This window comes from Geotrypetes seraphini, chromosome 3 (assembly GCF_902459505.1).
Source record: "Geotrypetes seraphini chromosome 3, aGeoSer1.1, whole genome shotgun sequence".
In the NCBI taxonomy this organism is placed as follows: domain Eukaryota; kingdom Metazoa; phylum Chordata; class Amphibia; order Gymnophiona; family Dermophiidae; genus Geotrypetes; species Geotrypetes seraphini.
The window spans coordinates 72,708,486-72,730,129 of NC_047086.1; the positions used below are offsets into that span (position 1 = coordinate 72,708,486).

Genomic DNA, 21,644 nt, shown 5'->3' on the forward strand with positions numbered 1-21,644 from the left:
ACCCACTCCCTGACACCATATCCTCAACCGACCAAAAAAAACAACAAAAAAAAAACCTAATTCATCCTACCGATTCATATTACCTACCAAGATTTGATATGTAATGTAATATAACTGCTTTCATCCAATGTTCCAAGTCTATACTCATTCTGTAACTATGTCTTACCCTAAATGTCACGTACCCTCCTGGAAATGTCCAGCTTCTTCTTATGTAATCCGCTTTGAACCGCAAGGTACAAGCGGAATAGAAATCACAAATGTAATGTAATGTAATAGTGAGGAAATACTTACCCGGATGGTTAAACAGATTCTGAAATGTTAACTGAGATTAGACAGGCTACTAAAATTGGAAACACAGTGTAGATGAGATATTTCAACTATAATTCAAAATCAATTGGGTGAAAGCCTCATCAGGGTGTATTAGGGATATAATGACTTTTTCATGGCATAACCAACCCAGAGACAGAAAAGAGAGAAAGCTACTTTGATCTGTGAAAAATAAAAAAGACCTGGCTTAATAGCTTGTCAATAGAGATAATAATGCAATTAAATCTGACATAACCACTGAAGGGAGAATAATAAATAAAACTACTGCAGGATCAATAATTATAAATGGGGAGTATGGCAAAATAAGGAAATTAGATGAGAACTAAAGAGAGAAATTACAAGGGCTGAAGGTTTGTATAAGGCAGGCAGATTGTTAAAAAATATCCTCTCGAGAGACTAAATAAAATGTACTTCACAAGATACAAGGTCATAGGAAGAGCAAACAACTTCTGGCATGATAAAACTGTGCAACCTTTGAGAATTGTAAAGAATGCCTTCATGGGGAAAATAGAAAAAAGTACAAGCATTTGAAAATGAGACATGAAAGATTAATAAGGCAAGCTAAGGGAGAATATAAGAAGGCCAAACTAATATTATTTCCAAGTATATTATAAGCAAAAAAAAAGTGCAAGGGAGTCATCTGGATTACTAGAAATACATTTTTCACACAACTATCAAAATGAATGTCTACATGCATTTTCACATTGAAAACTACTAAAGAATAAGGGCCTGATTCTGGAAACAGCACCTGCCACGGTAGGCGCCTGCAAAACAAGTGCCTACGGCATATCGATCACCAGTAGGCTACGCGTCCACAATCTACTTTTTGTACAGATGACTTAAATGTTGGACATTGTTTTACAGGCCTACATTTAAAGCAACTGACTCGTGCCTATGCAATCACCTGGTCATGCAATCACTTGGTGATGGTGAAGAATTTAATATCAAAGCTTAAAAAACAGAGAGAGTTTAACCAGACACCAGGCTTAACACATTAGCAATTATATCAATAGAGACTGAACAAGTTTTGAACAGTGGCGAATACAGCCGGACTTTGCTTTTTTTTTTTCAACTGTTATAGGTGTGAGTTGTAAATGATATGGGATTGTGTCTATGAAAACTGTACTTAAAGACACATTTTTGCCATTTTTTTTGAAGACTACAATAGTGTTATACTTAAAGTGAAGGTTTTTTGACCAATGACTGGAGAAGCTCATATATATATAATATATTCAGTCTCATGAATTTGGGACTTGTTGGAGCAAGATATCTGAGGAGGTTTTATTTCAAGTTTCAAGTTTATTAAAAAATTGATAAAACACTAATCATGAATTCTAAGCGTTTTACAGTAAAAAATTTAAAAAGGGGTCCAGTTAACAAACTATTAATGACACAATTTTACTTACATGAGACAATAGGATAATAGGGAGAAATATAATTTGAAAGAAAGAGAGAACAATTAAGGATAATAACATGGGGAAAGGGAAAAATAAATTTTAGTATAGAAAATGAGCTAGAAAAGTCCCATAGACCAATTAACAGTCATATGCGTCTTTAAATAAGAAGCTTCTGAGGCCACCCTTAAATTTATCTAGATTCTGTTCAGACCTTAATATAATGGTAACAAATTCCATATTGTTGGGGCTATCGTTGGAAAAGAAGAAGCCCTACGGGTACTAATGATTTTTAGGGATGGGACATGAAGAAGATGTTGTGATGCAGATCTTAAGGTTCTCAGAGGATCATGTGGAATCAGGTATTTATGGATAAAAGTGGGTTCCTTGGTTTTCATAGTTTTGAAGGCAATTAAAGCAATTTTGTAAGTGATAACGGTGATGGATAGGTAGCCAGTGAGCACTTTTTAACAGGGGAGTAAAGAAGAACACCAGATTCATCTGGTGTGATATAACATTAGCTGAGCTGATGTCACCGGCTGGTAATATTTATTGAATGATGGTGTGGGTAAAATGGGAGGGGGGTCAGAGGGTGAGGGGAATATATGTGGTGTTATCAAGGATCTGTAGAATAAGGATAGACAATTTTATAAGAGGAGGTAAGAAAGGGTTAACAGACAGAGCTTGTAAGAAAGAAAAATGATTAGGGAGGTTGCTAAGGCGATGGGGTGGAGCAGTCACGTGATTGGTTGGATGTTGTGGCAGGCTGGAGTGAACTCTGTGAGGAAAGGGGAACAGTAGAGTAGTCTCTTCAGGAAAAGATTATCCCACCCTCCCTCCCATCCATTTGTGCTGGTGTTATGTTTTGTGTCAGTGTTGTGGGGTGGGTTGGGGGGTTTACATGTTATATGTCGACTTGGGTGGGTTTGGTGGAGCTTATGGGGTTGGGGGGAGGTGGTCGCAGCTTTGGGTGGGGCGGAAAATGGGGTTTGGCCCAGTTGGATCTGGGAGATGAGCAGTTAATAAATAAATAAATGTGATACTCGTATGCGATACCGCTGCGAGGGGAAGCATGACCTTGCATCACCGTGGATCATGTTTGGGGGGAGGGGAAGCATGACCTTGTGTCACCGTGGGTCATGTTTGGGGGGAGAGGAGGGGAAGCATAGCCTTGCGTCACCGTGGGCCATGTTTGGGGGAATGTTATAAATTTAAAGACTTAACGGGAGCTAGTTTCGACACCGAATAGCTCCCTTGTGGTGTGTGAAATATGCATTGGGGGTTTGTTGGTTTTTGGATACAGATTGTATTGTAAGTGAAGATAATATTCAGATAGATAATAAAGCTGCGGCCAAATATTTATTCCAATAAATCTGAGTTGTGTGATTATTGATTGATGGTGATTAGCTTTCAGTTGCAGGTGATGGGAATGCGAATGCTAATGTTATGCAATCAAATTTTTTGTTTGTCTGTTATAATTTTTATGGCAGTGTTTTGGATTAATTGTAAACGTTGGATGTCTTTTTGGCAGACTCCAGTATTTGAAACTTGTGCAATCTCCATTGATGTAAATGCTAATGTGCTTAGCCTGATTTCTGGTTATACTTTCTATGTTTTTTTTAGGCTTTGCTAGAAAGATTATAGAGTTTATACCTTTTTATAACTGAAGTATTTAATATTACATATCTTATCATTTAAAACAGTTGAATTAGAGGTGTGATGTGTATTTCTAATTAATCACTGGTTTGTGACTGCGTGTATTTTGCCAGGTATTTAATGTGTTATTTCTGAGGACAGTTTTAAGAAGAGTTAATCCTTTAATTTGATTTCCAGCCTGCAGGCACCAGTATTTATCTTGTGCTTGCCATATTAGTCTTTACTTTTCTTCAAATATCTTTTTACAGTTGTCTAATGAATTGTGGCTTGATAAAATGACACTCTCTTCTTGCATCTAAGACAACTTTCATAATATTAATTGCAAACAGTGTTTTTGAAGTTCACAAATATGAGACATCACTTCATCTCTACAGCAGCCCAATATAAGTAGGCTAACATGCTAGTTCTACAGAGCTAGGGTTACCAGATTTTACCTCTGTAAAATCCTGACCCTTAGGCCTACCCCCCAGGCCTGCCCAGTTTCACTTATCCCTGCCCCGTTACGCCCGAGCTCTGCCCTCAGCTCTGCCCACAGCCCCACCCCCACTGCCTGTTCATCGGGCAGGAAGGTGACCACACATGAGCGGATGTGACGCAATGACATCATGTGCATGCACACATGATGTCACTGCACTGGATCCCTGCCCCCTCCCGACAAAATCCAGACAAAGTGCCAGGTTTTGAAAAGCTGTCTAGACCAGTGTTTTTCAACCTTTTTACACCTATGGACCGGCATAAATAAAATAATTATTCTGTGGACCGGCATCGGTCCGTGGACTGGGCAGTTGAAGAACACGGGGCTAAGTCGTGGGCCAGACCCCGCCCATCTCTAACCAATCTCCACCCCAGACCCCACCCCCATGACAGTACTAATTGCACCTTGCACGTCCCGTGCCTCATCTGGAAGCCTTCCCTCTGACATTGCAATGCTTCCGGTTCAGGCGCATGATGCCCATAGGAGCCACTGCCCGTGCTTTGTGCACTGAATGAGTTAGAAAGAGGGAGCTGGCTCGAAGATAACGCCGCATCGATCATTGAAGCACACTGTTTTGGGCCTGATGCACATGCTGGCCCTGTGGACCGGCAGGAAACTTCTGTGGACAGGCACTGGTCCATGGACTGGTGGTTGAAGAACACTGGTTTAGACCCCGGACGTGTCCTCAAAAGGTGGACATGTCCGGGGAAATCTGGAAGTCTGGTAACCCTATACAGAGCAGAAGAGCAGCTTAATTTTTAGATTACAAGGGTCCAATTTTCAGACTGCATGAGGCAGTCTGGCTACTTCTCACAGTGGGCGGAGAATGCAAATATTCAATGCAAAGGCTGTATCCAGCAACCAGCACTGAATTTCCTGTTCAGTTTCAGTGCCACAGACCTAGCCACCCAAGCTGATATACATCAGCGGGCTGACTAAAGCCTATTGGCCTGAGATAAACCTGCTTGTTAGTCAGCAAGTCAATGACTATTGGCGGTGACTGGCAATATCACGCAGCAATAAACTTAGTTCCCATGTAATGGAACTAATAATATAACTTGATAAATAAGTTATTTAATCCATTAAAGAAAAAAGCCAAACAATCCCAGGATTTTCTATTTTCTATTAGGTGGAAAAAGGCCTCAGAAATAGAGCGTATATATTATCTGGTGTTGATAACATAAAAACTTACTTATATACCGCAAATATCGTTAAGTTCTATGCGGTTCGCAGAGATTAGCAATACAAATGAATAAACAACTAGTATCTAACTTCCAAAAGATTCTATTAAAAAAATGCATCTTTAAATCATGTCAAAATTGAATACGAATTTGAAAGTGTAAATATAGGCTGCCTGGAAGGACAGCAATCGCTCGATTATTAGAAATGCCTCACATCCTAGCGTGAGATAAATGAGTGTCTGAAAACTACTGCAGAATTAGAGAAACGTCTGATTAAAGAACTTAATATATTCCTGCCCACTTTTTTTGTCCCTGGTTAGGGGTTTTTGAGATTAAGAAACAAGAAGCCTTCATGCAAAAAAAATGATAAAAGAAAGTAATAAGAATAAAAGGAAAAAAGGAAAAAGGAAAATGAATAAGAAAAGAGAAAATATTCCTATCTCCCCTCTTTTCAACCTTTCAAAGTCCTTTAGATCATTGTAGTCTTATTAGAATGTTTTTTCTTATTTTTCTCCTCTATCTCTATTTTTTATTTTTTTATTATTCTACTAATTGTCATTTTTCCAGGTACTTTAATTAGATTGTGAGCCTTCGGAACAGTAAGGGAATTTCTAAGTACCTATCTTACTTATAATTTTAATGCACCTTAATGTATATTTTATGTAAACCGCTTAGAACTTAACGGAATTAGCGGTATATAGGAAATAAATTAAATTAAAAGGAATATTAGTAATGTAGATATAAGATTTCAGAAGTACTAACTATCCCCCCTCCCCCTTTTACAAAACCGCAGAAGCATTTTTTAGCACAGGCCGGCATGCTGACGCTCATAAGAGAATTCAGCACTCCGGCCTGCACTAAAAACTGTTTTCACGGTATTGTAAAAGGGGAGGATAGTTAGTACTCTACTACTATTTATTATTTCTATAGTGCTGAAAGGCGTACGCACCGCTGTACATTTTAACATACAATAGACAGTCCCTGCTCAGAAGAGCTCACAATCTAATTTAGATAGGACATTTCAGGGTTGGGGAGGTTATAGTGGGTATAGGTATCTGACAGCAGTGAGGGGGAGTTAAGAGTTGAAAGCGGTTTCAAAAAAGTTGGCCTTTAGCTTGGATTTGAACACTGCCATTGGAGGTACCCTTCCATTATCCAGTAGGTAGATTTATCAAAATATTCACTTCAATCTTTTTTTATGGCTTTACACTTGATGTAACATGATGCTTTACACTTGTTGTAACATTTTTTTCTGTGCCTTGCTGTAGTGTAATGTGATGTATATAAAGTATAAATGAATGAATTGGTATGTGTATTGATGGCTTTCGTAATCTGTGTATATAGTTTTAATATTATCTTACTCTTTAATTAATGATGACGTTTCTTTGTTTTCATAGGATGAATGCATAACAATTGTGTAGGGTATGCTGAATCAGTGAGAGTATCATTAAGGGCTCCTTTTATTAAGCTGCAATGCCCTGCGTGCTAGATGCTAACGCCTCCATAGAGCTGGCATTAGTTTTTACACGTAGCGCGGGGGTTAGCACGCACTAATCTTCAGCGTGCGCTAAAAACGCTACCGCAGCTTAGTAAAAGGAGCCCTATGTATTTATTTGATCAATAATGGATAAAAATAATATTTATGACCCATTCTTTTGTTTTGTTTTTTTTCTTTTTAATAGTGCTGCCTAGCCATACTTGTGGTAATCCAGGAGAAATCCCAAAGGGAATATTGCATGGGACACGATTCAACATTGGCGACAAAATTCGATACAGCTGTATCCAAAACTATATCCTTGAAGGCCATGCTACACTGACATGCATTGTTAGTCCAGGAAATGGTGCATCATGGGATTTTCCAGCTCCATTTTGTAGAGGTAAAATATGCATAGTATTTGGTAGATATACGTTTATGTTACTAGTTAAAGTGAATTAATTTGCAAAATTAAGCAAAAATATTTTCTTTAAAGGTTATGGCAAAAATATCCTAAACAAATTGCTGATCTGAATTATAACAGTCATGATTTTTGCTTCAGCAAGTATTAGCAATATGAAAGACCTAAGACAGTTTGAAATGCCTATCCTCTCTATTATCAGAGCTAGGCAGAGAAGGAGAGAGGTATGTGTGTGTGTTGGCAGGGGGGGAGGTGGTCTAGATTAGAAGACATACCGTGTTTCCCTGAAAATAAGACACCGTTTTATATTAATTTTGGGCTCAAAAACGAAATAGGTCTTATTATTGGGGTAGGTCTTCTTTTTTCAGGTACAATATTTATCTCTCCCTTCTCCTCCACCCCAATTCTTCCTATTTCCTTTCTCTCTCCCACATGTGCAGCATCTTTCCTCCTCTCTCACCCATCCCCTTGTGCAGTGTTTTTCTATCCCTCCCTCCCATCCCCCTGTGTAGTAGAACTTTTACAGCTTATATCCCTCCCTCCCATTCCTTCTGCAGCAGAACCCTTGCAGCCTCTATCCCTCCCTCCCTCCCACTGCTGCATGAACCCACCTGCTGACCCTTCCATCTCTCCCGCCGACCGCAAGACCAAAATACTATACCTTATAACAAATGGCAGTGTTGCAGCAATGCAGACAGGCTGCTTCACGGCATTCTCCTGCCCGGGCGCGTGTGCTGCGTTGCTGATGACATCATCAGTGATGTGGCAGAGGAACGTCTGGGCAGGAAAAGGTCGCGAAGCAGCCAGTCTACATTGCTGCGACACTGCCGTTTGTTACAAGGTACAGTATTTTGGTCTTGTGGTCAGCGGGAGAGATGGGGGCGGGGTCAGCGGGGGTGCACAGGGAAGCGCTGCTGCCGGCAACTAGGGCTTATTTTTGGGGGTAAGGCTTATAGTAAGGCCTACCTCGAAAATCATGCTAGGGCTTATTTTCGGGGTAGGTCTTATTTTCGTGGAAACACGGTAGTAGTATCCTACAATACAGATACACAGTCAGTACAATTTAACTAAGCAATTAGGGCCAGCAAATTAGTGCATGCAATTAGGCATCGCTAGGTACCCCGTTGGGGATGCCTAGACAAGTTCTGTATGGAATTCAAAATTGATTAATGAGCTTAATTGGCATTGTAATTGACCTTACCATTAAAAACGCCTTTAAAAAAAAAAAAAAAAATCATTAATAATTCCATGCGGAACACTGAGCAGTGCCTATCAATATCTGTGTTAAGTGCTGGTAAATTAGACCAAGAAAACCCTGGCTTAATATTCTGGTGCTTAACACTGGGACACCTAAAAATGCCTAAGTCAAGTTAGATGCTGGTAGGTGCAATTCTGTAAATGTTGCCTAGCGGTTGATTGACAACTGTGATGAGTGGTGCCTAACTTTATAGTTTATTCATTTGTATCCCACTTGCTTTGACGTACCTTACCTCAGAACACCTGAACCTTCCAACTAGTTCTTCTATCGTTCACTGCAGATATGTTAATACCCATTCGTGACTCTATGGTTTCATTTTCATAGACTCTGCAAAGCATGTGTTTCTTAGTCACATTCTTTATAAGTTGTAAGTTATTAATTCTATAGCTTTATGTCTTGATCCTGTAGCATGTTATTGACTCTGTAGCGTGTGTATCACTGTTCCTGAAAACTCTGTGTATGTATCCTCGTAACCCGTTCTGGGCTCTTGGGAAGGACAAAATATAAAAAATGAATAAATAAATACATACATACATACATGAAAAAACATACATACATGAAAAAACAACAACAGTATACACACACCCTCCTTTTACAAAGTCGTGCCAGTGCTTCCAGCGCCGGCCGCAGCGACAACAGCTTAGAAGCCCAAAGAAATTCTATGAGCGTCAGAGCTGCCATCATGTCAGCCGGCACCAAAAACGCCAGCGCGGCCCTGCGGGGGACAATGAAATAGTCACAAACAGTAAGGAAAAAACATATAAGCGACCAGCACTCAAATATACAACAGGGGATTCAGTTCCCATACTTCATTGCACAAAATAAATATCTTTTTAGTAATCTTTTAAAATTATTCAAGTTTTCCTGCTGGCGTATATACAGTGGGATCTCATTCCATTCTCAAGGGCCTGTCATCAGTGACACTTCACCGGCAGGAGAAAGCCACGAAGCAGCCTGTTTAGTGTGCTGCGGCTGCCAACGCTGGAGGGAGGTTAGTTGTTAAGGTCATCTCGCTGGGAGGATCGCATGGGAGGGAGAGATTGTACGGTCATTGGGTCCCATAGCGAAGATGCTGCCGCTTAGTGAGTGAGGGGAGGAGTGCTTGCACGGGTGGAGCTGTGCGCCAGGCTTCAGGTAAAGAAGGTATGCCCCCCCCCCCAAAAAAAAAAACGTGCGTTTGTGAGGAGTGACAGGAAGGCGGGCAGGGAGATAGCTTGCCTGCTTCTTCCAGCGGTTGGTGAGTGAGGGCAGGAGGAGGGGAGTGGCCGGAATGTTCCCTGCCGCTGGGTTGGAACACGGCCACGGATCACACACCACAGCGGCAGGGAACACGAAATCCTAAGTGCGCATGTGCGCTTTGGGTTTTATTATATAGGATTGTTTTCAGTGGGAGTTGAACTGGGAACATCAGTGTGAATCTTAAGAATGGTTGAATAAATGTGACATGGAGTCAAATACTGCTGTTTATCAATTGCAAACTCCACTTTTGGAATTAATGCTTCTAGTATTGCTAATGTTGTGCTGTTTGAGATGAAAATTATATTTGATTAGTCTGTAGCTTGTAATTTTTATTAAAATGAGTATTGTGTCAGATAAAGTACACCAGGCTTACATGCTAACCTTCATTCTTTTTTGTTTTGTTTTTTTATTTGGGGGGGTGTTATATCATATTTATTAAATAGTCAACAAGAGAAACAGGCATAACACAAGGAGCAGATATGCATAAAGAAGCAATAGTGCAAGCATACAATAGCAAATCGAAGTAATAGTACAAGTATACAATAGCTAATCTTCATTCTAACCGTTGTGCTAGACAATAAGCCATACAATAATAGCAATTCAGTTTTTATTATACTGTTCCATATAGGCGTCGTTATGGCAGTTAATTCTGCTAGGATAGATGCCAGGAGAGAACACAAGGTGGATCTCACTACTCTGTCATATTAATTTTCTTCATTATTTCAGGATTGTAAGCTTTAACATAATAAAAACAAAAAAAAAGTAACACAGTATGCCATCTTTTATTTTCAGTGAGAGGTAGTGACTGGGAGTTGAACTGGGAACATCAGTGTAGAAGGGTGTAACTTTAACCTGTGTGCTACATAGGAAGCTGCATAGTAATTGTAAAATGAGCTCCTACAAGCAGTGTAAAGAATAGCTGTGTGTGTTTTTCATGTGCTGTAATTAGTAAATTATATTACTGTTTGGGCAGAAAAGTACTATGTTTTGCATGCAATATGTTTGTATTGATGTGCCCTATTGATATGGTGGCTTATTAAATCTATTAGGAGGGGGAACAAGAGGAAAAAACCATATTCCTGAATTCTATTTAGAAAATATCATTGCGAAAGCCCAAAGCATGCCTAACTTTCTCCCACAGAAAGTCACGTTCAGGCGAAGTAGAAACCACACTTAGACCAGCTTTTCATTCGCCTACAATTTCCGGAATGTTTAGACATGCTCTACCACCCAACTAGCGTCTATTTGAAGCCTATCCCTAACCAAGCACAGGTTATACCCTTGTCTACATACTTAGATGTGACTCTTTCTTGAGGACGCCTACAAATATGCAGACATGGTTCAAAACTCGCGTCTATATTCTCAGGATGCCTAGTTAGCGCCTACCTCCGTCTAAGTCCCAATTAATGCTTGTTAAGACCCTTAAATCGCTCATTAACCACTTAATTCGGACACCTAAACAGCAGCCGCAACTTAGGCGCCATTAGTTGCACTTTGCAGAATTAGGGCCTTTCAGCCTAAATTGCTTAACTGTTGGGATATATAGATCAGCATGACCTACAGAGCGCACCTTCTGTATTCTGACACATGTTCACGTGACCTGTAGCTATCCAGGTACGGTACTGAATATCAACAAGCACTTTCATAACTTTTGGGTAAAGTCTCTATCACAGATATTCAATGTCAATGCACTGAATGACTTAGTTTAAATTAGCTGGTAATGGTCTCCATTGCAGAATGAATATTGACCTGACTGTAATTATAGCAGGAATGTTTATTATAGAACTAAAACTTTTCATCTTCCTGCACAAATTATAGCTACATGATATAGGGTTCCACGTTAGAATTAACCTCCCAGAAAAAAGGATCTAGGTATCATCATAGTTCAGTGTGCAGCGGTAGTTAAGAAAGCAAAATGTTAGTAATTATCAGGAAAGGAATGGAAAACAAAGATGAGAATATTATAATGCCCTTGTATTGCTCCATGGTGCAACCACACCTCAAATACTGCATGCAATTCTGGTCATAGCATCTCAAAATATATATATAGCAGAATTAGAAAAGCTACAGAGATGGGCAAAAGGTGTGCTAGCGTTTTTAGTGCACGCACAGGATTAGCGCGTGCTATAGCATGCGCTAGCTGATAAAATACTGCTTGCTTAAAAGGAGGCGGTAGCGGCTAGCGCATGCGGCATTTTAGAATGCACTAAGCGTGCGCTAAAACCGCTAGCACACCTTTGTAAAAGGAGCGGTAAGAATGTTATAATGCCTCGGTATCGCTTCATTGTGTGACCTCACCTGGAGTACTGTGTTCAGTTCTGATCTCATTATCTGAAGAAAGATATAGTGGCACTAGAAAAGATTCAAAGAAGAGCAACCAAGATGATAAAAGGGGTGGAACTCCTCTTGTATGAGGAAAGACTGAAAAGGTTAGGCTTTTCAGCATGTAAAAGAGACAGCTGGGGGGAGATAGGATTGAAGTCTACAAAATCCTGAGTAAAGCAAAACAGGTACAAGTGGATCAATTTTTTTTCAATCCGTCAAAAATTATAAGGACTAGGGAACATTAAATGAAGTTACAGGGAAATACTTTTAAAATCAATAGGAGGAAATATTTTTTCACTCAGAGAATAGTTAAGCTCTAAAACACATTGCCAGGGGTTGTGGTAAGAGTGAATAGCGTAGCTGGTTTTAAGAAGGGTTTGGACAATTTCCTTGAGGAAAAGTCCATAGTCTGTTATTGAAAAAGATATGGGGGAAGCCATTGCTTGCACTGGATTGGTAGCATGGAATGTTGCTACTCTTTGGATTTTGGCTAGGTACAATGACCTGGATTGAACGGGCTACTGAGCTTGATGGACCTATGGTCTGACCCAGTAAGCTTATTCTTATGTTCTTATACTCTTATAACTTAAAATGCTTTACCATAGTCTGTGCTCAGGTTTCTCATGGTAATTTTGACATTGTGCATGCTTCTCACATGTAAAAAAAAAAACACAGACCCCCAGATTCTACATCGTTCGCCTAAATTTAGATGCCTACATCGGTGCACCTAGCCTAACTTAGGCCCCCTTCTATCAAGTCGCATTAGGGTTTTTATCACCAGCCACTGCGGTAAAAGCTCCAACGTTCATAGGAATTCTATGAGCTTCAGAGCTTTTACCGAAGCAGCCAGCAATAAAAAAAACCCTAATGTGGCTTGATAAAAGGGGGTCTTAATTGGTTAATAGACACATAAGACATCATAATTGCCATTAGTTGGACTTAATTGAAAGTTAGGCACCTAGATAGAAAAATATGATTCTACATTAAGTAGTTGCCCAGTCCAAAGCACCTACATAAAAGTGGGTGTGGTTAGGGGGTGGATAATGGGTGTGGTTTTAAGTTAGGCACTTGTTTTTGACTTAGGCGTCATTGTGCACTTAAGTTAGGTGCACACATTTAAGCCAAGAAAACCTAAATTTAGAACACTTTGGGCTCCTTTTACTAAGATGCCTTAGGGCATTAACGTGCGGAATAGCGCACGCTGAATTGCCGTGCACGTTAGACTTTAACGCCAGCATTGAGCTGGCGTTAGTTCTAGTCACGTAGCGCATGGTATAGAGCGCGGTAATATCCTGTGTGCGATTAAAAACTCTAGCGCACCTTAGTAAAAGGATCCCTTTGTGACTCCTAACACCATTTAGGCAGTGCTAAGCACGATTCTATATATTGTCCCTATCATTTATAGATTTGTGATTAGTACATCCCTAGTTGGTGCTGAATTTTTAGGTAATCTATATAGAATTGGGGCCAGATTCTATTTTTTAGTGCTGGGGGTGGGTTGAGGATAAAGCATATGTTTACTACACTGGCCATAGGCACCTGAATGGGGGAGGCCACAAGGGCCATGGCTTCCCCCCAAATTGGCAGTCGATGATTGGTTCCCACTCTCCCAACCATTTCCTGATGTTGTACTTTAAATATTTGGGGCAGCCGCCATGCAGCGTCAACAAGCAGGCCTGCCCCAGAGCCCTTCATTCTACTTCTGAGTGGCAGGCCTGCTCTTTGATGCTGAATGGTGGCTGAACCAAAGATTTAAAGTTCAACGCCTATTAAAGCTTTTTAAACCCCGTTCAAAAGCCCTAGTGACAGAAATACAGGGTAAGGACTATGTGAGAATTTTCAATATTTTTTTAAAATGTTGAAATGCATTAAATAAAATCAGTTTTCCATTAAAAAATAAGCAATAACTAACAAAACCAGATTATACATTACAGAAGTTTTGCTGTCCCTAGATTGAGCAACACTGAGAATAAGGAGGGGGAGGGAGAGAGGACATTATTCAGAACAGCCAGACTCTACAGCCACAATAGATTTACTTTTGACTTGGCGGAGATGGGTTCTTTACTCAAGTGTATTCATTTTGCACACCTTTGAATTATGCAGAAGGTAGACCAATGTGTTTCTGAAAAAGAACAGTTCTTTTGTATTCCAGCTCCTCTGCTTTTGAAAAGATGAAAAGAAGCACTGTTAGTTTTCCAGAAGTAATAATGCTGATTTAAAGAGAGAAATGTTCAGAGTCTTAATAATCTTAAACAGGCTGCATTAACACACAGTCAAACTGTATTCACATAAGGCTCAAAAGTTTATTTGGTCCCTGTCAGATATGCCAGTGCCTAGAATTTTCAAAATTCTATAGGTGTGTAAATATAATGTCTCAAAGTCAGAAGGATGGCTAAAGTGTCTGGGTATTTTTTTTTTCACTGTATAGATTTTTATAGTTTTCCAGTCCTCTACCCTTTCAGTTCAGTCCCTTTTATAGTATAGAGATAGCCTCCTTCTTCTTAAGACACCCATGCAAATGTGTGATAATATACCAAAAGCAAAAATATGTTTTCTTTGATCCTATACAACTGACAACTTTTCTGTCAGCTGTACACCTGAAAGCTGGGACAATAATAACATGTGTTCATTATTTAATTTGGTCACTTCCTTCAGTTAACAGTGTCCCTGTTTTCTTTTTTCGATATACAATGGTACCTTGGTTTACGAGCATAATTCGTTCCAGAAGCATGCTCGTAAACCAAATTACTCGTATATCAAAGAAAGTAAGGGAAACTCGCTTGATTCGTTTCTCCCCCCCCCTTCCGAGGCCAGTGGCACTGCTCTACCCCCCCCCCACTCACAAAGGCCCCCCCCTGCGTGATCCACCACCCCCCGCGATCCGGAATCCTCCCCCGCTCGCATCGCCCCCCCGCCGCGATCCGATATCCTCCGTACCCATCACCCACCCAAACGCATCACTTACCCCCCATTGGCACCCGGCACCAAGGCACAGGACATGCCGGTGCCGGAGCCCGAAGATCTCTCATCCTTTTTGCTGGGCCTTGAGCATCTGCGCATGCTCAAGGCCTTAGTTCCTGCTCTCTCCGAGATTCTCGGAGATCTCGAGAATCTCAGAGAGAGCAGGAACTAAGGCCTTGAGCATGCGCAGATGCTCAAGGCCTAGCAAAAAGGATGAGAGATCTTCGGGCACCGGCACCGGCATGTCCTGTGCCTTGGTGCCGGTGCTGGATGCCAGATGGGGGGGGGTAAGTGATGGGTACGGAGGATATCGGATTGCGGCGGGGGGGCGACGCGAGTGGAGGGGTGCCGGATCGCGCGGGGGATGCCGGATAGCAGGGGGGAGGTGCTCGTACATCGAGGTAAGCTCGGTTTGCGAGGCACCAATATTGCGAATGTTTTGCTCGTTTTGCAAAACACTCGCAAACTGGTGCACTCGTAAACCGAGGTACCACTGTATTACTAAGATTTTCTTGTTAGGCTCACTGTTTTACATCTTGGATCCATTAACTGAGGACTTGAGGAGGAGATTATGATTATTTTTGCTTTGATTATAATTATTGTAATTTTATAATTTTACTTGGAATGTGTGTTTTTCTTTAATGCCTCTCCTTTCTGTACAAGTGTATACTTGATTATAATTTAAAAATCAATAAATATAATTAATAATAGTATAGAGACTAAGGGGCTCATAATCGAAACAGAAATACGTCTAAAATCCTGCCCAACTCGGCACTTGGACGACCTTAAGGACAGGTCGTGCAAGTGCCGATAATCGAAATGGGTTATAGACGTATCTAAAAACAGCTTAGGCCTTTTCAGTGCCACTGTACGCCCAGAGCTGAAAGGGGTGTTTTAGGAGGAGTGGTGAGGGCGGGATTTGGGTGTGACATGGGCTGACGCTAGACTTAGGCCCTCTTTTACTAAGGTGCGCTAACCGATTAGCACGCACTAATCGATTTAGTGCGTGCTAAATGCTAATGTGTGCATGTTAGTCTATGGATGCATTAACGTTTAGCGTGTGCTAATTCGATTAGCGCGTGCTAATCAGTTAGCGCACCTTAGTAAAAGTATAACCAAAAGTTTAACGCGACTGCCTAAACGGAACTTATACATAGTGGCTTAGGTGATATAAAAACTGGTCTGAGAGGCCAGAAGGTAATCAAAGTGACCATATAACCACTGCAGACACAAATTACAGATCCCCCATACACTCCCCCTGTGATCACTGACCCCCAACCCTGCCATAAAAATTGACATAAAAACATACATACCTGCTTCTAGAACATCAGAACCTGACATAAGAAAGCCTAATAGAGCTGCACATAGGTGGCTTAAGTTGTCTGTGGGGTGGGCTAGTGAATCATAGAGATGAGGACCCAGGCCCATAAGTCACTCTAACCACTACATTTATGGTAGAATGTGTGAGCCCACCCAAACCCTACTATAATCCCATATAGGTGCCCCCTGAAGCCTTAAGTGCTATTGGGGTGGTACATAGGTAGATATAGTAAGTTGGAGGGAGGGCCCATAAGTCACTCTAACCACTGCATTCATGATGGAAAATGTGAGTCCATTAACCCCCTCCCCCCAAAAAAACCCCCAAACTTACTGTATTGCCATATAGGTGGCACCTGCAGCCATATGGTCTATTGAGGTTATAGACAAGGTTTGGGGGTCTCACCATGACCTGCAAGGGAGTTGTGGTAAGATGTTTATGTGACACCCTTTTTTTGTGAAGTTCACTGCAGTGTCCTGTAAGGTGTGCCACTACTCTGTTGCAATGGCTGGGTAGCCAGTCCATCACTTTGCTGGCCCCTCCCATGTCCAAAAGGTCTTGTTCTAGGCATTTTTGACTTGGACAAATTTTGGAACGAGAATGGGATATAAAGATAGTCGACTTAGCGGTCTAGACAATCAAATGGCTGGATGTATAAGTAGACGATTATCGAAAAATATATATTTTTTGGACGTATTTTTTGAGAATGGACTTTGGACATGTTCAATTTTGGGTGACTAGCGAATTAGGCCCAAAACGGACTTAGACATATTTTTTGATTATGCCCCTCCACGGAAATACCTAGCTCTAGAGAAGAAAGGAGGCATCATTATAAGTGCTGAAGGAATGGTAAACAAGGCTAAGAATGTTATAATGCTTCTGTATCACTTCGTGGTGCAACATAACCTTGAGTATTGTGTTCAGTTCTTGTCTCCTTATTTCAAAAAGATATAGAAGCACTAGAAAAGGTTCAAGGAAGAGTGACCAAGATGATAAAGGGGATGGAACTCCTCTCATATGAGGAAAAGTTAGAGAGGTTAGGGCTCTTCAGCTTAGAAATGAGACAGCTGAGGGGAGATATGATCGAAGTCTACAAATTCCTGGGTGGTGTAGAATGGGTACAAGTGGATCAATTTTTTACTGCTTCAAGATTTACAAAGACTAGGGGACACTCGATGAAATTACAGGGAAATATTTTTTTTTAACTAATAGGAGGAAATATTTTTTTCACTCAGAAAACAGTTAAGCTCTGGAATGCATTGCCAGAGGATGTGGTAACAGCGGTTAATGTAGCTGGTTTTAAAACTGAGGTTAAAAAAGGTTTGGACAAGTTGCTGGAGGAAAAGTCTATAAATTGTTGTTGAGGCAGACATTGGAGAAACCACTGCTTGCCCTGGATTGGTCAAACTGATATACAATCACTTCTCTGATACAGTTAACAAACTTCTTATACAAGTTGGTAATTTTAGATTAAATATATGCTCAGAGACACGGAGGCAAAAGCAAGGGGTGAAGCCCCAAGAATGTTGCCTCACCACCCAGTCATTGCATATAGTGAAATAGTAAAAAAAATAAAATAAAATTTTTCTTTGCTGCAAAATGCAGTTTAAATTATTTGTATGTTACTGAAAGTTCAAAAACAAAGAACCTGTGATTGAGATAAGTTCTTTGTTTGTGAACTTCTAGTAACATACAAATAATTTAGACTGCATTTTGCAGCAAAATTTTTTTTACTATTTCACTATATGCAATGACTGGGTGGTGAGGCGACATTCTTGGGGCTTCACCCCTTGTTTTTGCCTCCGTGTCTCTGAGCTGGAAATAAAAAGGTCATGTATATTAATTCCTCGAGCACGTCATTGGCAGAGGATATGAACATCAATGTGAGCACTAGTGGGAGTACGGAAGCTAACCAAACACAAGGTTTAGCAGATTTTAAACATCTTCCACCCAAGCCAGTTATGAGACCTGCCCAGGCAAGGGTGAGACAAATCAAAACCAAGAGGCAGAAAAATTAGTGAATGTGATTAATTTATTTGACCATAATTTAACTAGAGATGAGATATCTGTTTTACAACTCGGTATGTCCTTTGTACTTTATGCTGCTTATGATTATTTTAAAATTAGAATGCAATTATCTAAATTTTTTAGGAAATTGCATTTACGGGTACATTTTGGATAGCAACAGCATCAAGAAGGTGATCATCAAGGGAGATCTTTTTGTGATAAATATAAAATTAAATCACGATGGTTACCACTGGGTCAAAATGATCCGGTAGTAAAGACATTTCAGAAGCTTGACCTACAGGAAGTAGATTTGATTGAAGATGTACAGGTAAAACCTTCTAATAATTTAACAATTTGCCAGAAACAAGCTTTGGAGAGATTGAAATGTGATGAGTCAATAACTATAACAAGGGCAGATAAGGGAGGTGCGGTTGTGGTCCTCAGGAAGAGCGATTATGAACAAGAAGCTTTTAGACAACTTGGGGATGTGGAATATTACTGTGATTTGGGACATAATGATCCCACTATTGAGTTTAGTCATAAGGTTTTACAAAAATTGAATGAGGCCAGAGAGCGGGAATTGATTACAGCAAAGGAGTATAAGTATCTATGAATGGAATATCCAAAAATACCGTTTATGTATTTCATTCCCAAGATACATAAGTCACTAGAAGCTCCCCTTGGCCATCCAATTGTTAGTAGAGGCTCTTTGGGACTCATTCTTTCAGGATTGGGGCAGCCTCAGAGGCAGCAACATCAGGATCTTTCTCAGGTTTCATTAAGATTGTGGTAGATGGGCCTCTTGACAATATTTGAGTTATATTTGGGATATTCATAATTAATTCTTTTGTGGTTTTGCTTTTAGTGTCAGTGCTGTGTTCTATTCCAATGGAGACCTGCATCTAGCTGTGTGGCACTTCTTTGCTTTTTTGGGCTGGGAAATATGCCTCTGAGTTTTACTGGGGGACCAATTTGGACCTGGATGATCGGAGCGTGCCCATTCAGTAGCTGAGTCAATGTGTGATGCTCTGGGAGCAGCTGATTCTGTTGTTGATGCAAGCTCTGTGCTTCTCTTATCTTTATGCAGTTGTAATTTATTTGGGGGGTAATGATCTGTGTTGGATGAAGGGGTGGATTAAATTAAGCAAATGAAGGATTTACTATTTTCTGGTATAATTTTCCTTGTTCTAAGGTAATGTGGTCTCAAATAATCCCTAGAAGGATATGGAGGGAGGCTAGAGAGATTAGATAGATTTCTAAAATTAAATAGATTGTGAGCCTGCCAGGACAGACAGGGAAAAATGCTTGAGTACCTGAATAAATTCATGTAAACTGTTCTGAGCTCTCCTAGGAGAATGGTATAGAAAATTGAATAAATAAATAAATAAAATAAATAAAAGCCATTGAGATGTTGCAGAAAAGGGTTAATAGTGATGTATCTAGGTTTATGAGGTCTTAGGGTGCTTTTGTTCTCTCCCTTGAGCTTTCGACTGCTGGTTGCCCGAGGTTATATCTTGGGGATGGGTTTCCTTGCCTGACATTGGGTTGAACATATTTATCAGTTAAATTTAAGATTTGCTTCACTTAATGTTTCTCAGATTGTCCGCAGCTGTTGGGAAGCAGTGATAAGATGAGCTATCACTGCTTTGGTGGGGCTATGAGGAGAAAAGTTAGGCAGAAGAGTGATTGGGGGGAAAAAAAACAAGCAAAAGAAGAGAATTGTTGATTAAAGGGGTTGCTACTGAGAGTAGGAAGCTCTTGTGCAATACTGTCTGGTGCAGAAGTGAGGTCTTAGCGACACCACAAGACTAACATTAATTGAAGTGTTATGATTTAGGATAGTTTATGAGGTGGTGGCTAGGTTGACACCGACAAGCCATAGAATTAATTTTTGAGGGTTATATTTGGCTGACATGGCGGGAGGGGGTGGAGGCGGTAGCGTACCTAGCATATGTGACACCTGGGGCCCATCATTTTTTGGCACCCCCCCATCTGTACGAAAAACATGATTTTTAGTAACAATCCACACATCACACATGAGTACCTAGGAAAAGGCAGCATCTTACATATGCAGTGAGCAGTACAACATCAGTACACCCATTGTTAAACTAAACAAGCCAGACTAGTACAGATCAATCCTACACTGTCAATCCTAACAGAAAACCATGTCTTTCGAACACACAGAACACAGAAAACACCTTTGCCTAGTATGGAATATTTAATCACAAACTAACCCCTCCCCCTTTTACAAAACTGTAGTGTAGATTTTAGCCACAGTGGTAACAGCTCTGACGCTCATAGAATTCTGGGCATCAGAGCTGCTACCAACACGTCTGGCGCTAAAAAATGCTCCACAGTTTTATAAAAGGGGGCATTGGGCACCCTCCTGTTGGTTTCATTCGGGGGGGTCCGGATTCCATGGGGTTCCAGCAGGAGGGATTGGGCACCCTTCTGTCAGCGATCTTCAGGAGCGGGTGAGGGATGTTTCGGGCAGGAGGGATTGGGTATCCCTCCTGCCGCATTCGCTCAGGGGGGGACTGGCAGCCGCAGTTGCGGCCGTTAAACATATCGTAACAGGAAGATCCCTTGCTGTGATAAGCTTAGCAGCAACGTCTATTTACAATGTAGGTCAGCATTTTGCTTGCCTACATTGTAGGCATCTCCCACTGGACTAGGGAGACGCGTATGGCCGTCTAAGTTCACCTAAGGTGACTTCCAGGGCAAATCACACCCATGTCTAGCCTTAGGCGAGCTTATGCAGTCATGTGGGCTTCCCTAGGTTCCCAGAGGTGCCACCAATGTAGGCGACCTACCTCGGGAGCTTATTTTTGACAAACTTGCATCCCGATTGGCTGGTTAGACAGCGGTAGGACGCTTACCGCTGCCTATAATCAGGACACTGTTTGTAGAATCCAGGCCTCAATTTTCCCATATTACATTGGTTGCTTGTTCTCATCACTACCCATACTTTTATTAGGAGGTAATGTTGTAAATAGCATTTTATGAGCAGATATTGTTATAGGCATGCAACACATCTTTATAAAATTATCCACTTATTGCCAACTCATATATTATAATTATGCAAAGCCACTAATCTCACATTTAAGATTTCACTGGTTGTTGATTTGATTTGATATGATTTATTTACTTATTAAACTACCTTGCACAAATATATTAAAAATGCTTCAAGAGTCAAATAAAAGCCTCAGTTTTTATCTGTGTAATGTTTAATAAAACAATAGTCCTGTTTATTATAAATAATTACACATGTGCACATTAAACCCATTAAATTCATTTGGTTCTCCTATAATTGGCAAAATGCTTCTAAGAATTTGGTTCCATCTGTATAGATTGATGTGCAAACAAATCGGATAATTAACACCTGAGAAATTCTCACAATAATGTCACTCACAGTAATGGCAGTTTCATTTACTGCTAACTATTCATTCGGAACCAGTTTCATCTAATCACTTTACTCGTATGCGTTATGAATCAGAGAATGCCAGAATGGATTAAACAAAGAGAGTATTCTGTATATCATTTTGCAATTTTCCTGTCTTGGCTACTTTCATTTGCTGTAGTATATGGCACAGAGCAAACAGTATAAT

The 21,644-nt window shown here is 40.5% G+C and overlaps 1 protein-coding gene across 1 annotated transcript in view; it reads left to right on the forward strand.

The window, feature by feature from the left end:
* CSMD1 (CUB and Sushi multiple domains 1) overlaps window positions 1-21,644 on the forward strand; it is a 2,397,241-nt gene that overhangs the window by 706,647 nt on the left and 1,668,950 nt on the right. Inside the window, exon 3 of the mRNA XM_033936341.1 lies at window positions 6,716-6,910. Within this exon, the coding sequence (XP_033792232.1) occupies window positions 6,716-6,910 (195 nt within the window). The remainder of the gene's footprint in view (window positions 1-6,715; window positions 6,911-21,644) is intronic.